The 15,933-nt window shown below is 42.8% G+C and overlaps 1 protein-coding gene across 3 annotated transcripts in view; it reads right to left on the reverse strand.

The window, feature by feature from the left end:
* Positions 1–262: 262 nt before the first annotated feature.
* grip1 (glutamate receptor interacting protein 1) overlaps positions 263–15,933 on the reverse strand; it is an 82,117-nt gene continuing 66,446 nt past the window's right edge. For 2 of the 3 annotated variants that reach the window (XM_072377908.1, XM_072377906.1), the window contains exons 14-26: positions 14,734–14,814; positions 14,431–14,500; positions 13,907–14,052; positions 12,139–12,283; positions 11,422–11,561; positions 11,106–11,309; positions 10,873–11,026; positions 10,581–10,619; positions 10,270–10,381; positions 6,391–6,501; positions 6,179–6,295; positions 5,951–6,097; positions 263–5,776 (exon numbers count right to left, since the gene is read on the reverse strand). In XM_072377908.1, coding sequence (XP_072234009.1) covers positions 5,468–5,776; positions 5,951–6,097; positions 6,179–6,295; positions 6,391–6,501; positions 10,270–10,381; positions 10,581–10,619; positions 10,873–11,026; positions 11,106–11,309; positions 11,422–11,561; positions 12,139–12,283; positions 13,907–14,052; positions 14,431–14,500; positions 14,734–14,814 — 1,775 coding nt within the window. In that variant the 3' untranslated portion in view covers positions 263–5,467. The remainder of the gene's footprint in view (positions 5,777–5,950; positions 6,098–6,178; positions 6,296–6,390; positions 6,502–10,269; positions 10,382–10,580; positions 10,620–10,872; positions 11,027–11,105; positions 11,310–11,421; positions 11,562–12,138; positions 12,284–13,906; positions 14,053–14,430; positions 14,501–14,733; positions 14,815–15,933) is intronic. The other variant, XM_072377907.1, reaches the window with a different exon arrangement.

Genomic DNA, 15,933 nt, shown 5'->3' on the forward strand with positions numbered 1-15,933 from the left:
ACACAATGTCTGTTACCTGCAGTGCCTTCACATCATGGTCAAACCGTGCCTGTAGCAGACGATCACATTCAGAAATCCATCACAATCTGAAGGCAGTTTTTGCCTCTCAGAAATGAGTTTGAACCCTTTTGCCAATTTTAATTTGAACTTAGACACTAATATTATATACGACAGGAGGTGTGAGTTAGGTTCCCTTAACAAACAAAAAAGCATGCATGTATATGTGTGTGTGTGCTAATGTGAGACAACACATAAAGTCAAGTTTTCCCAGCAAGTCTTCATCTTTATTGTTGCTCAGAAGTAGTCCATACAAAGGGGGTGGAGAGGAGCAGTGGAGCCCGACAGGACCAGGACAAACACCAGGAACGTCATGCTACCAAAGTATTAAATTTGTACAAAAATACTTTACAACATCCCTGTTCCTTTAAAGAAAAAATACAGTTTGGTTGGTTGGTGAAGCTACATGGAAATTAATCTGACCCACTATTTCAAATGGCAGTGCAATGCACGTGTATATGTGTGCGTCTGTATGCGTGTGTGTGGGCGGATGTCTTGCTGAGGTGAATCACTAGAGTGCAAATCCCTGCAAAGTTACACACACATACAAACACACACACTTACAAATGCACTCTTTAACACACACACACACACACAGTAATTACATACGCACAAGCACAGTGTGTATGGCTTTAGATCTCACTCATCAAACCCTCTCTGAAGCCACGCCCCTCAGCTGTGTGGGTGCTCCTATTGGTGAAGCAGTTTGACTTGAATGCTAAAATGCTAACATCGCTAGCCGGCGCTGTTTCTGCAGCTGTAGTTCTCACTGTAAACAAGCGGTGTTTAATATTAGCAGTGAAATAATTAACTCCATCCATGTGCTAACTGGATACGAGCTGTTATTTCTGTGCTAGTGGTGCACTATATTCTAGTGGTGGCTTAATTCTTTAGGCGACGTAAACCATGGGTTAGTCCTGCTGTTATGTTAGCCCTCTGTTGACACCTAGCTTTGTGATCTAGGTATCGACCCTATGTTAACAAATACATGAATTAGCCCCATGCTCGAGGTGTGTGCTAACCATACATTAGCAGTGTGGGCCAGATGTTTGCACATGCGATGTTCTGACACCTAGTTGGTGTTTACTTGCTATAGCCTTGTGTTAGTTGAGTTCCAAGAGGGATCTCGCCAAATTCTTTCACACCCAAGTAGATCCTGTTCCAGTTAGAAGTTGGAAAATCGGCAGGTTTTGCTCATTATGCTCATGCTACTGGCAATATAAGCTGTTTTTTGCTGTAGTTTGCACAGAAAAATTCAGCAGACCTCTCTTCACTGATAGAGTTTAGACAGTACTATGTGTGCGACTGGTGTGATGAGACTCGGACAGACAGACATGTAAATACATGGTCTGTTACTCCAGCTATCATACTTTTTATGTGTGGGGAGGTCATGTTGGATTTTGATGTCAAGGCTGCTGAGGTTCCACCCAATTTTAGAGTCGTAAATCCAACTTCAAGGGTGTTTCAGTAGATTTCCAACTGAAATTCCAGCTTCTGCAAATTCCAATGGAGCACATGATACTTTTTGTGCCAGTCACATAGCTGTTAGTAAGGTGATGATACTGCCAACATGTTGACTAGTTTTATTAGCCCTGTTTTAGCCTTGTGCAAAGTCTGTGCGAACTGTACATTACCTGTGCTAACACAAGGGTATATCAGCTAGATGTTAGCCTTGCGGTAGCTATGTGCTAACCACATACTAGCTGTGTTAACCATGTGCTAGTCAGAGACTTGTTTACTAGACAGTAAACACATGTTTAATAGGTGGTAGATGTAGTTTTGATTAGCTTTGTGCTGTGTATGTAGCCACATGTTATGGCCATACCAACCGTGTGCTCAGCATCTTCTAGCCACTTGCTAACTATATGCTAGCAATGTGCTTTAATTCCAAGCATCACAGTCATCAACAGCCAATCACAGGTCCCTAATCCACAGCTAAGAACCTGTTGCAAAGTAGCTATAAGATAGTTTGGCTCAGGGAGAACTTGTATCGGTGGTTGGTGCTGAGGGAGGGTTATGATTGGCTAGCGTAAATAGTGAGTTCAGACTGAGGTGAGAGCAGGAAGATGTTGACATCCAAAATAAACACTCAGACATCCATTCACTCTCACACAAACACACACAGAACATGTATTTACGTCACAGGTTTCCTGTTTTCACAGGATTTTTTTCTCGTGTTACTTTGTTGTTTTCGTGGTCATGAGGTGAAGGTTTTAGGGCTTTCATGGTTTCCATGTGAACAGCGACGGGAACCTTTTTTTAAAATCTATTGTACATCTTTTTAGGTTCGGCGGCCTCTGAAACAAACAAACAAAGAGAACTGACAACAGTCAATCGAAAACACACCTATTGATTAGCATAATAGATCACTGTTACTGGGGCTGGGAGAATGGGGACAGTAGGACTTGGGGTGGGGTCATGCTTGGCCTCTTTTCTAGGAGCTGATTGGTTCTCCTCAACACATAAACCAACCAATCACAGACAAGCAGGGAAATGTTTGTTTTCTGATTGGTTCCAGCCAATCAGCTGAATCTCTCAGAACCGCTGTCGTCTTGGCTGCCTCTTGGTCAAGGGAAGGCGGGAAGGTGGGGTAGAGCCAAGATGGGGAATTGAGGTGGGTGGGGCTTAACTGGCCTTGTGTGTAACACACATAGCATACACACATACACACTCACATACATACACAGTGCGGCCAGTCCAACAGGTGTAAACAGTAGAAAAAGATTCTTATTGAACTGCTCAGTATCGTCGTTATAATCGTCACCATTTATCCAGTCCGCAGCTCGTTTATGGCACAAAACTAAAATCTTAAAAGTAAACCCTCCGTCTTTGTTTCCGTTTTGTCTGGGATGCTCCGATCAGTATCGGCTGATTCGGAAAAAAAAAACTAAGCAGCAATGAAAAAAACAATATAGTAATGTAATTGTCAATGAATTCATCCCAGTTAAAGAAACGATCTCACACGAATACCATCCCCACGCAGGGACTTCCTCCTGAAACCCGTTCAGTCCCTGATTCCTACAGTTGAAACAGAGTTTCAAACAAAGGTTTTCACAGTGGAAAAGTGTCTTAATTAGAAGACTTCTGAAGCTTGGCGCGTCGTTGACTTGTAGTTATTTTGTTTTAAAATAATCGTAACTATTGAACCAAAAACAAAGTGAGATATTTCATTTTTAAAAAGTTGCTGCTACAAACACCAAAACAACATGGTTTGACATCCCCAGAGGTTTTGGACCACGTTACTTCAGGTCTATGGTGAGATTCTTTGTCTAATCTAACCCTTAACAGTGATTTACTCATCATCACATCTGTGTAGCAGCGATTGTTTCAATGTGAATGAATGTGAATGTGAGTGAAAATGTCAATTTTGTCATTGGCCCATGTCCAGAAGAATCTGTACCCACTACTGAGATTATGCTATCCTAAAAGAGACTCAGAGGAATCATATTGTGACCGTTGGTGGTTTGAAACAACCATTTACGACCCGAACCAAAGTACTGGAACAGCTGGCTTACTCACATCACCTGGAGCCAACATTCTTTAAGCCCTGAAACCAAACAAACGTTTTCTTTAATGGCGTCATCTGGCACCAGCTCAAATGTGCGTATTGCAACCAACATCAGTGTCTTGATGTTGTCTTCACATCCCAAACAATGGCTCCTGGCTGCGATACTCGCTCTGGTTAAGAACTTAGTCTTTGGACTTCTTGAGGGGCTACCATCAGAACTGTGTTCCTCTGTACTGACAGACTATTGTAAGGTTATGTTTTGGAGTTTCATAAATCATCACATTTACCTAGTATTTAAGGTATTTATGTTGAACAGCTGCATCTCGTCATTGCTTTATGGATACCGCCCTTCCGTACCATCATCTACACCAAAACCAACGATTTCTGATCTTCAACGTAACCATTTTCAACTTCACACTTACACCTTCCCATCTAAAGACTCCCAGCTAACCGTGACCATCTTAAATCTCATGTCTAAACCAGCACTTTCATGGTCTTTAATGGTGGTTTCATGGAGAATTTCCTTCTTTCCATCTTTGTGTGAGGCAGCGTTAAAGCAGCTGTGTGCAAACCAAGCGCTCACCAGATCGTTAAACTGTGTCTGAAATTTCACGACCATCAACTTTAAAATGTCAGGTGCAATCATGTAGAGCAATTGCACCTTTAGTGGTTTGAGGCCTTCACAGACTGTAATTTCTGAGGTGAATAGCAGAATCATTTAGTCATGTTTTGGACCGGTGAGCAGAACACAGAGCACAAGACTGGGTTTGTGACACAGGAATACACAAATAAACCTGTAGATAATCAGCATTGGTTCCTGTCAACATCAGCTATCGATACTGATTGGAGCATCCCTTGTCTCCTTGGCAACCTTTCTGTCCATAAGCAGGTTCTGGACTCAAATCCAATCAGTCATTGTGCTGCTGTGGTTTTCAGCCAGTGAAGCCAAAAGCCTTTATAGTAAAACAAGAGCCAGGACTGTGGACTCCCAGGAGCACTGGCCACATCTCTGCTCCACCACCAGAACCAGGTCTTGGACCAGTAAGACTAGTTGTGGCTCAGGCTTCAGTAGAAACAGTACCCGTAGTTCTGCCACCATTAGGGTCAGTTCTTATGTGTCTTGGACCATCAGGACAATGGGCTGATGCTTTTGCCGCAACAGGACTAGTATCCTTGGCTCTGTTACTCTGAGACCATGAGCCAGAACCGTGTCTTGGACCAGGTAAGACAACTCCTGTGGCTCTGACTTTGGTGGGAGTCAGAATCTTTTCCCACCAAGACCAGAATCCACGTGTCTTTCACCAGTAACGCCACTGGTGACAGCTCTGGTTCTAGTAGGACAAGTAGCCCTCATTTTAGACTTCTAAAACCAGGAAGTATTGTTGCAGAACATTTAAACCATCAGCTATGACTTGGGCTTCAGTGGGACCAGAAGACCTGGTCCTAGGCTTGTGTACCATAAATACAGTTGGCGGTGGTAGTGGCTTCAACAGAACCAGTAGCCATGGCTCTGGGCTAGTGGGACCAGTAACCGACCCTCTTGGACAAGTTAGGTCAGTAGCTCCGTCTGTGGTTCCAGTAGGATCAGTAGTTATAATTCTGGTTCTAGTGACACCAGTTGTACCAGTACGGAGAACCGGTTCAGATGAATATGTGAGGAGTTGCTCTGGTTCAGTTGTGTGCTTTCAGGCTGCTTTAGCAGTTCAGGGGTCAAACTTAAGAGGTCAAAGGCCAAACTTCATCCAGAGGGTGTGTGTAGCACCATGGGAGGTCCACTTTGAACCAGTTTACACAGATCTAAACCAGTTTGACTTTATCATTGTTGCACTGTTCTCCTCACAGGCTTGTTCAGTCAAGTCTTGTCACAACTGGTTGAATCCAGTTTGATCTAGTTTTTGTCTGCTATAAGGAATTATTAGTAAGCTGCCCGACCCCAAGCCCAACCCCCAACCCATCTCCCGGTTGGCTCCACTTGATCGGGGCACCATCTTCTCCCTGGTCGACAGAGATCTCCAATGGTCCGATCTCACTGCCAACCGGCTTCGAGGACTGGTTGCTGTTGGAGGTGGTGCTGTCGTTGTGATTGGCCAGTGGAGTGGCGGCGGAGGAGGAGGGGTTCCGGCTGATGACGAGTTCCAAGTGATTTGGAGACTCTGCAATCAGAGGAACGACGAGGCAGCAATCAAAGTCCCTGGTCCGAACGTGGTTAATCTGACAGAAAAAATGCACAAATTAATTACATGTTAAATCTTGCTGTATTAGCTTATGATGTACAGTACTTTCGTACAATATTCATAATTTTTGTATTTATCAAATTACATTTCAGATGCAGAAGTAAAATAAAGAATACAATATGTTAAAGATGGAAGGTATGTATTCCCGTACCTGTAGTATTCGGTCGTAGGCACGGAGGCCACCACGTTCCGCCGGGCCTCCTGGTCGGATGTTATTAACGTAGACGCCCCGGTCCAACAAACCATCAGAAACACTGAAACCAAAATCCTCCAAGTCTGAGGCCTTCTCCAAAGTGAGCTACAAACAGACACACGCTGTTAAAATCATCATAGATACATCTGTCGCTAAAGACTGTAGAGCCAGGGAACCGTTGGTCACCTTGTGGAGTTCTACAGGGTTCTGATTTAAGATGTCATTGACTTCCTGCCTCATCTTCCTCATGGCAAAGGCTCTGCGCTGAGGGTCCGAGGGCAAGGTGTTGGAGCGAGGGGTCACCTGACAGAAATCAATTAAGAATCACACACAATGTACAATATGGCATAATAAGATATAACCTAACCTACACAGGGTCAGAGCTCAGCTCTATGCACCTGTGGCTTGGAGTTGCTCCGCTCCTGGAAGCTCGCCTGGCGACCAAGTGTGCTGCGCAGAGGGGTGGGGTCATGGTTCAGACTAAGGGTGGAGCCTGACATGATGGTTGCCTAGAGACAGCCAATCAAGAGAAAACCAGTCAGACATCAAATAAAAGGCAGGTGCCTCAAAAAGAACATGGAGATTAAAGGGAGCCCCCTTGGAGCCCTGCTGGGACAGGAGAGGAGCTGTCTCAAAGGTCTACTAATGAGATTGGCTGTCTTTCTACTGGTTCTATTGATGTTTACAGCTTTGTATTTTCAGGATACTGCACACTCTTAAGGTGCATGGAGAAAGAAAAAAAACTTGTAGAATATGAACAACTTTATTAGACCAATGTAATTCAGCTAGAGGCCTTTATCAGGGTCATCATCAGTGGCCGAAACGCCTTGCTGGAATAAAATTGTTCATACACTACAAGTATCGCTGGAATTTTGACCTCTACTGACAGGATCTGCTTATGGGATTCACCTGAAAGATTCTATTGGATGTTTCCAACTTTATATCTCTCAGATCTTCTGTGTAATCCAAGGACAATGTCTAATGACAGGATCTAGAGTTTTTACTGTAGAGTCTATTCACAAGAGCTGCTACTGTCCTTACTGATAGAATCTACGACTGTCTCTATGAACTATAGGTAGAAACCTTGGTCTCAAGTGACAATGTCAATAAAAAAGATCTATTTTTTTACAAAACAGGTCAGATGGGAAGATGTACTATTACATCTCTTAGCATAATCTACTGACAGGATCTACTCGTGTCTTTATTTATGGGATCTACCATAATCTACTGACAGGTAGGGCTGGGTATCATGGCCAATTTTCTAAATCGATTCAATTTAATTCATATCGTCCTGAATCGATTAATCACAATTCGATCTGATCTGAAATAATGAAAATGGCTCAACTGGGTTATAAAATACAAATGTACTTTATTTTTTCTTTTCACCATAAACAACAGGTTTTAAGTGCAAACTTGTAAATTAGACAGTTTAAACTTGTACTTAATTACTTAAAGCTGTAAACGAAAAAAATCGATCTCATGCCCTATGAATCGATATTGCACAATTTAAATTAAATCAATCCAAAATCGATCAAATCGATTTTTTTACCCAGCCCTACTGACAGGATCTACTTGTGTCTTTATTGATAGGATCGACCATAATCTCTATTGATAGGATCTACCATAATCTTATAGATAGGATCGACCATAATCTCTACTGATAGGATCTACCATAATCTTATAGATAGGATCTATCATAATCTCTATTGATAGGATCTACCATAATCTCTACTGATAGGATCTACCATAATCTCTATTGATAGGATAGACCATAATATCTATTGATAGGATCTACCATAATTTTATAGATAGGATCTACCATGATCTCTACTGATAGGATCTACCATAATCTCTACTGATAGGATCTACCATAATCTTATAGATAGGATCTACCATAATCTCTATTGATAGGATAGACCATAATATCTATTGATAGGATCTACCATAATCTTATAGATAGGATCTACCATAATCTCTATTGATAGGATAGACCATAATATCTATTGATAGGATCTACCATAATTTTATAGATAGGATCTACCATAATCTCTATTGATAGGATCTACCATAATCTTATAGATAGGATCGACCATAATATCTATTGATAGGATCTACCATAATCTCTATTGATAGGATAGACCATAATATCTATTGATAGGATAGACCATAATATCTATTGATAGGATCTACCATAATTTTATAGATAGGATCTACCATGATCTCTACTGATAGGATCTACCATAATCTCTACTGATAGGATCTACCATAATCTCTATTGATAGGATAGACCATAATATCTATTGATAGGATCTACCATAATTTTATAGATAGGATCTACCATGATCTCTACTGATAGGATCTACCATAATCTCTACTGATAGGATCTACCATAATCTTATAGATAGGATCTACCATAATCTTATAGATAGGATCTACCATAATCTCTATTGATAGGATAGACCATAATATCTATTGATAGGATCTACCATAATTTTATAGATAGGATCTACCATAATCTCTATTGATAGGATCTACCATAATCTTATAGATAGGATCGACCATAATCTCTATTGATAGGATCTACCATAATCTCTATTGATAGGATAGACCATAATATCTATTGATAGGATCTACCATAATTTTATAGATAGGATCTACCATAATCTCTATTGATAGGATAGACCATAATATCTATTGATAGGATCTACCATAATTTTATAGATAGGATCTACCATAATCTTATAGATAGGATCGACCATAATCTCTACTGATAGGATCTACCATGATCTCTATTGATAGGATCTACCATAATCTCTACTGATAGGATCTACCATAATCTCTATTGATAGGATCTACCATAATTTTATAGATAGGATCTATCATAATCTCTATTGATAGGATCTACCATAATCTCTACTGATAGGATCTACCATAATTTTATAGATAGGATCTACCATAATCTCTACTGATAGGATCTATCATTGTCTTCATTCTATCATCGAACTACGAACAGGATCTAATGTTGTACATCCTGAAAAGGGGGAAAGGTACTGGAAAATGTTTTGTTGCATCAGTTAACAGGATCTACAGTTTTCTCAGATGGTGACATCCACCACATTGAAGTTTCTGCTGTTTCTTTTGTTTTTTTGTCATGTCACCCAACAGAAAATAAGAACCAAAAACCCATCAAATGCATGCATGACTGACAGATCTGCATCATGACTAGCACAACAATCTACCCATCAGGCCTTGCACAAGCTGTCCAAGCATGCCTTGCTCAAACTGCCATGCCTGATGCAACATGACTCTGCCACATGATTGGTCAGAAGCTGGGTGGTGTCACCAAGATGTCACAAAGACGTCACCATGGTCTGTAGCTTGCTGCTGTTAGAGTGCGGTTAGAGTCACATTCAAAACCAGCAAACATGTCTGATGTTTGACAGCGCTGGAAGTCTGGTTACAGAGGAGGGAGGGGAGAGGAAGAGGGTTAGTACAGAGGAGGAGGGAGGATACCAGAGTGAGGAGGTGCGTCTCCTTTCCAGACTCCTGGAAGAGAAGGAGTCATTTCTGTCTTTTACTGCCCGATTTACACAGGAGATAGAAACATGTTGTTCTTTCAGCAGGGTTACTAAAACTACAAATACCACAACACCTCTATCTTTACTACTCAAGGACAGACCAGAATTCAGTGTAGGCAATTATCAATGTCCAGACCGTGATATCCCAATTTAGAAAACATAATTTTATCACTCTAAAATCAAAATAGTTCAGTTCAGCCATTCCAAAAAGAGGAATCTGTATCAGGCTGATTTCCATCTGTTTTTTTTTACTAATATCTGCAATAAGTCCAACAGTTATCAAGCCCTGGCACTGGACCGGTGGGGGAGTGAGAATCCCAGTACTTACTCTGTACAAGTAGTAGTACGGCACTGTAAAAGTGACTTTCAAAGTAAAAGTATCGCATCAAAAAGAGTTTAATAGTTGTCTTTGGCTCAGATAGAACGATGCAGCAAGTGACTAATTTTATTAGATTTTTGTGGTTTTAACAATCATGAGAAAAGCCAAAACAGTCTATAAATCTGGAGATTGGAGATAAATCTGGAGTACACTGAATAAAGTCAGTAAAGCTGTAGACGGCGATGACCACACACCAGGGTCCGCTGCTGTATCATCGGCCCTGATGTCATTTCTCTCTGGGCAGTACCGTCCTGTGATTGGACCCAGCACCATTTACCATTAAAACATCTAAAAACAGGGATTCTGACAGCGTTGCTCACCTCGAGCTCTCGGAGGATGCCGCTCTGACCACAGGTCTCTAAGTCCTCCAGCGCCTGAGACCAGAAGTTCTCCTCCTGGTCTGGTTCTGTCCCATCGTGTCCCACAGTGAACCTGAGAGGAAAGGTCAGAGGTCAGCGAGAGGAACAGCGGGATTCGATGACACACGCACAGAGGAGGCCGGTGGCAGACCGCTCATGCTGGTGAGTGTTTGTTCGACAAAAGGGGACATGTGACGGGGGTCAAAGGTCATCAGGTGAGGGCTTACAGAGGACAGTGAGTGAGGGTCAAAGGTCAAAGGTCAGTGTGGTACCTGCTGTCAGTGATTAGACCGCTGGGCAGATTACAGATGCTGCAGACAGAGACACACTGCTGTTACAACTGTTAGCTCAATGCTACATGCTCCCATTGCTTTGAATGAAGAATGCTAACAAACTACCAGCTAATGTTCATAAAGTCCATGAAGCTTTTATGTTATTTTCACTTGTGCTGCGCGTGTTGTGTCATCAGATTTGTTGGTCTTTCTCAACTCAAACCAGTCAGTCTTCTCTAACTGTTGGATTCATGATGGACCTGAACACAAATCATCTGTTCTCTGCTCTCACCCTCCGAGTGGTGGGCGGTCCCAGTCGTCGTCACTCAGTCCGAGATCTGACAGCGGATTGGCCTTCTGGCGAGTGGAGGAGGAGGATTGGCTGTTAGTCGTCTTGAGGTTGCGCCACTCGTGGAAACTGTACGGAGACGACTGAAACGGTGGCACTACGCAGGGACACGTGGAGAAAGGTTTCTGAGCTGCGTTCACTTCACTCACAGCTCGAAGGTGAAATCGGGGACATACCTGCGGTGGTGAAGCTGCTGTCCATGTTGGAGCCATCCCAGGACTCCACGGCGCTGTCCACGGACGGCAGCGTGCTGAACGCTCTCTGGTTAGTTGGAGGTGCTACCATGACAACAGGCTCCTCCTCGCCGTCCTGGTGCTCCTGATTAAGCCCCGCCCCCGGCCCCCGGCTTGAACCTATCACACAGGACTTCGGGCTGGACACTGCAGAAAAATGACGCGAGTTTATCAAACTGCAAACACTTGTGTTCCTGTTGTCTGTATTTGCACGTGTGTTTGGAAGCTTGTGGATGTGCGGGGGGGTGCGCTCACGTACGCTCGCCCTGCTTCTTGATCTTCAGCGTGACCGTCTCTCCCGCCTGCTGCAGCAGACTGATTGCTTCGCTCAGCGGCTTCCCTTTCAGGCTGCTGCTGTTGATCGCCAGAATACGGTCGCCCACATGGATCGCCCCCGTCCTGCAGTAAACAACACGCGTGAAGATCAGAATTTAGGTAAAACAAAAGCAAAACGATCAATAAATCTGATCAAATGCAAAAGTAAAAAAAAAAAAAAAAGGATAAAAGTTGTAATATCTAATATTTCCAGCAGGGGGCGACTTTTACCACCTTATCCCTCTTCTGTCACTGTTTTACTTCATAGTTCATTCATGCAGTCACTGATATCATTTCTCAGAAAACTTTGAATTGATTTGAATGAGTTTAAGCGTTTATTTAATTATTTTCTCACATATTATCTCATGAAATAAATAATGAGCATCAAACCGTCTGCGAGCTGCAACATTATTCATTTCCATTGTTCATATTTCCTATCAGAAGTTAATTTAGAATCAGTGGCTCTAAACCTTTGTACAATCAACCCTTTCACACTTTTTATCACTGAATTATTGACGTCTGGCTTTAACCTGCACAGCAATGGCTCCGACTACAACTAATCAATTAATGTTAGCTGGACTTTACAGCAACAAAAGGACTAAAGCAATGGAGGCAACATGATCTTCAAAGGCCAGAGAGGTTTAGCTGCAGGAGTTTGTACCTCTCAGCCAGGCCCCCCTTGGTCAGAGAGGAGATGATGATGGGGTCAAAGGGCTCCTCGGTGCCAGAGATGGTGATTCCCAGCGGGCCTCCGTACCTCTGCAGCTCCACAGTGTAAATGATGCTGCCCGACACCTCCTGTTCATCTGAAACACCAGCAGATTTTTATTCAGAACCTTGGGTAACTGTAACTGTAGGGACACATGTTGACAGTATGAGCCACAATCTGGAAGTGAAGCAAGAGGGAAGACAACAAGATGAATGACGGGTTTCAGGAGCTTCTGCAGGTCTTGAGTTTAAAGAGTCTCCTCAAGGAGGTGAAGAGGACCCTAATGGCATCCTTGAAATCAATTAAAAGGCCCTAAAAGTTTAATAAGAACCTTTAAGGGGTTGCTGGGGATGATTTTCAGGCGACTGGATTGCTTCTGACAAACAGCTCTTGGCAGGTTCAAGTAAGACTTGAGCTTTTCTGAGCCCCAGAAAAAAGGTTTATTCTATTAAACATGTTCCCATGAGTTCTAAATGAGTTACACCAATAGTTTCTGGGGACCTTTTTTAGTTACATTGGACAGGTTTTTAGATGATTTAAGGTTAAGTGTTCAGATTTTTTAAGGCAGAATTAATTTTAAGGTCTCTTTAAAGACATTTTTACGGGTTCTTGACTTGGAATTCTTCTAAAAACATTGGAAGATGCTTTTTAAAGGTTGATTCAACGGTTCGAGCCTTTTAGAGGCCTGGTTTGTTTATAGTTGCTCTTGAGGGAAGACCTTGAGCAATAAGCACTCTTAATAAGATGATAAAACAGGTTCAGAGGATTATTAAAGTTTCAGGGTTGCTGAATTAGTTTGCAGATGTCCTTGTGATTCACTGAGTTAAGATGAAAAGAATCACAAAAGATATCCCACAGGCCTCTGAATGGGCTTCAGCTGTCAGTCAAAATGTTTTAAACGTCCCTTAAGAGGCTCTGGGATTTCTTTATATGATTATGGTGGCTATGAGAGTCCTTGAGGAAGTTTAAATAGTCCTGTTGCTGGCCTTAATGTTAATTAAAGGTCCTTCAGGTTTTTAAGAAAGCTCTGGAGGTGTTTGGCCTGTGTGTTGAAGGCCTTTAAGGCTCTAATGAAGTCATAAAACAGTCCTATAGGTTATTGAAGTGTCAGGGCTACGGCTTTGGGTTGTATGTGCCCCTGCAGAGCGGATTCTTTATGAGCCTGACAAAGTCATTTCTGATTCAGGAGCCACTGCAAAGGTTGTTCACATCAGTGAAGATGGCTTTAGGTTTGTTGAAGAGACTTCTCAGATTTCAGGGATAGTTTCTAAATGTGGCTGAGTGTCCATAAAGAGGTTTAGAGGACTTTGATGTGGTCCATTACAGACGATCTAAAAGTAATGAAGAGGTCATAAAAGTCGTTAACAATCTCATAGTGATTGTTGAATGTTTTCAAGGGTCACTGATTAGTTCCTAAGTGCCCTTAAGGACCTCTGATTGTAAATGTTTTACGAGCTGCTGATGGTTCTTGGCCAGATTATGTTAAAAGCTGACCAGGTCTGAAGGATAGTTGAGACAATTTTAGGCAAAACACAAGATGTTTCTGGTTTTCAGCACCAAGAGGCTTCCAGGTTGGACCCTGAGTTGGATAAAGCGGGTGAAGATGTTTCTTAAGGTGGTCAAACAGGCTGGAAAGACAGGAAGCTGAAGGAGCCTGATTAGTTGGAAAAGGTTTGATGTGTCCTGGAAGCGGTTTCTTTTCCGCCTACTGATGCAACACCTGAGTTATCTTCGTCTTTGCGTATCTTCAGCTTGACGAGCTCCTCGCACTGCTGGAGGATCTGAACAGCTTCCTCCATCGAGCAGTTCTCCACTCGGATGTTGTCGATCGCCAGCAGTTTGTCTCCCAGCTCCAAGGTTCCCGTCCTGGTTGAAAAAAACCCATAAACACAGATCAAAAACTGGACTAATGAGAGCTACCCTGCAGATAATCTATGTGGTAATTAGGACTTCTGACTCCGTCCAACTCAGTCACTTCATAATACTGATGGGGTTTGTTTCATAACGTTAAAGACAACAGATGCAACCTGCTGGTTAGCGAACAGAAGCTCTCTGAAGCACTTTCTCTGCTTCACACGACCTACAAACAGCACAGAATCACACTGGACTGTTAGCCTAATTAAAGCCGCGCCTCCAGGACCCAACACAGCTGTTCCATGTGTGGTGGAGGCTCATCTGTTCACTAGCCTTCTGTTTGCTAACTGAACACAAGGTTCTGTGAGGTTTCTGGTTAGCTTCGGTTACCTGTGAGCAACGCTGCCTTTCTTGATGTCTGAGATGATCAGAGGATCACCTGGTTTCCTGTTGGACGGAGCTGCAGACGCAGAAAAACAGAAATAATTCAAATCGTTACACTTTTACGACTAGAAATGGTGTTAAATCAAAGTGGGAGATGTAATACTGGTGTGAGGAGATCCTGTTTGAATGAATAAAGACGTCTTAATTCCCCACCCGAGCGGTCCTTGTGCTATAAGCTCACAGCTGTGCATTACTTCCACAGGTGTGGAGAGTTAACCCCCCCCCCTTCATGTTTGTGTCTGTACTCACAGCTGATGGTGATTCCCAGCTCCACTCCCGGCTTCTTTGGCAGCTTCACGTGGAACGTTCCTGAACTGGGGATAACGGACTCTGAGACAGAGAGATGGTTCAGTTCAGGTTAAAGAGATTTAACTGCTTTAGACCTCTCAGACTGAGCTTCACAACGGGCTGTAAACCCCTCACTAACTGCTCAGCATCATCCATACTCACACCTTTCCTCACTTTGCTCTTTTTCCTGTTTAATTTCTCAAATGATTTTATGTCCATGTGACATTATTGTGGTTATTAACTTGTGTTTCCCTGTTCCAGCAGGTATCCTTTGAATGGTGTTATGGTGTTTTTCCCCCTCTTTTCCCTCTTTTCTGTCTTCTCAAACCCCAGCTGGTCCAGGCGGATGGGTCAGACCCTTCCTGGTTCTGGTTCTGCCAGAGGTTTCTTCCTGGTTCTGGTTCTGCCAGAGGTTTCTTCCTGAGTCTGGTTCTGCCAGAGGTTTCTTCCTGGTTCTGGTTCTGCCAGAGGTTTCTTCCTGGTTCTGGTTCTGCCAGAGGTTTCTTCCTTGTTCTGGTTCTGCCAGAGGTTTCTTCCTGGTTCTGGTTCTGCCAGAGGTTTCTTCCTGGTTCTGGTTCTGCCAGAGGTTTCTTCCTGGTTCTGGTTCTGCCAGAGGTTTCTTCCTGTTAAAGGGAGTCGTTCCTTTCCACAGTCCCTCAGGCTCAGGACAGGAGATTGGACTGAAGACAAGTTTCGGTGCAATCTGTTGGTTTCCTTAGCTCGGATATTATTTTTGAATTGGCTCCATATGAATTAATTGGATTATTTTGAAATTAATTCATTGGATTTCATTGGATTATGATTACAATGGACGGACTTTATTATTTAAGTGCCTTGAGATGACATTTGCTGTAATTTGGCGCTTTATAAATAAAACTGAATTGAATTGAACTGAATCCATTCGCAGACTTTAGCACTGGTGGAATTTCATGAACAGAAATCCCTCCTTAAGCATGTGACGCAGTCCTAGAACTCGTCCTTTCACAGCTTCAGAGTTTCCTCTGCGCGTACAGAGCAGGAAACGTGTTCTTCCTCTGACTCGGATCGTGCTCCAACAGGAACTGAAGCTGCATCATGAAGGAATCTTACTTCCAGGAGTCCTTGGACACTTGTTCCTGTTTCTCTGCACTTCTTATTCAAACACACTAAAGTTTGAAACCA

This window comes from Leuresthes tenuis, unplaced genomic scaffold (assembly GCF_036924035.1).
Source record: "Leuresthes tenuis unplaced genomic scaffold, fLeuTen1.0.hap1 SCAF_23, whole genome shotgun sequence".
In the NCBI taxonomy this organism is placed as follows: Eukaryota; Metazoa; Chordata; class Actinopteri; order Atheriniformes; family Atherinopsidae; genus Leuresthes; species Leuresthes tenuis.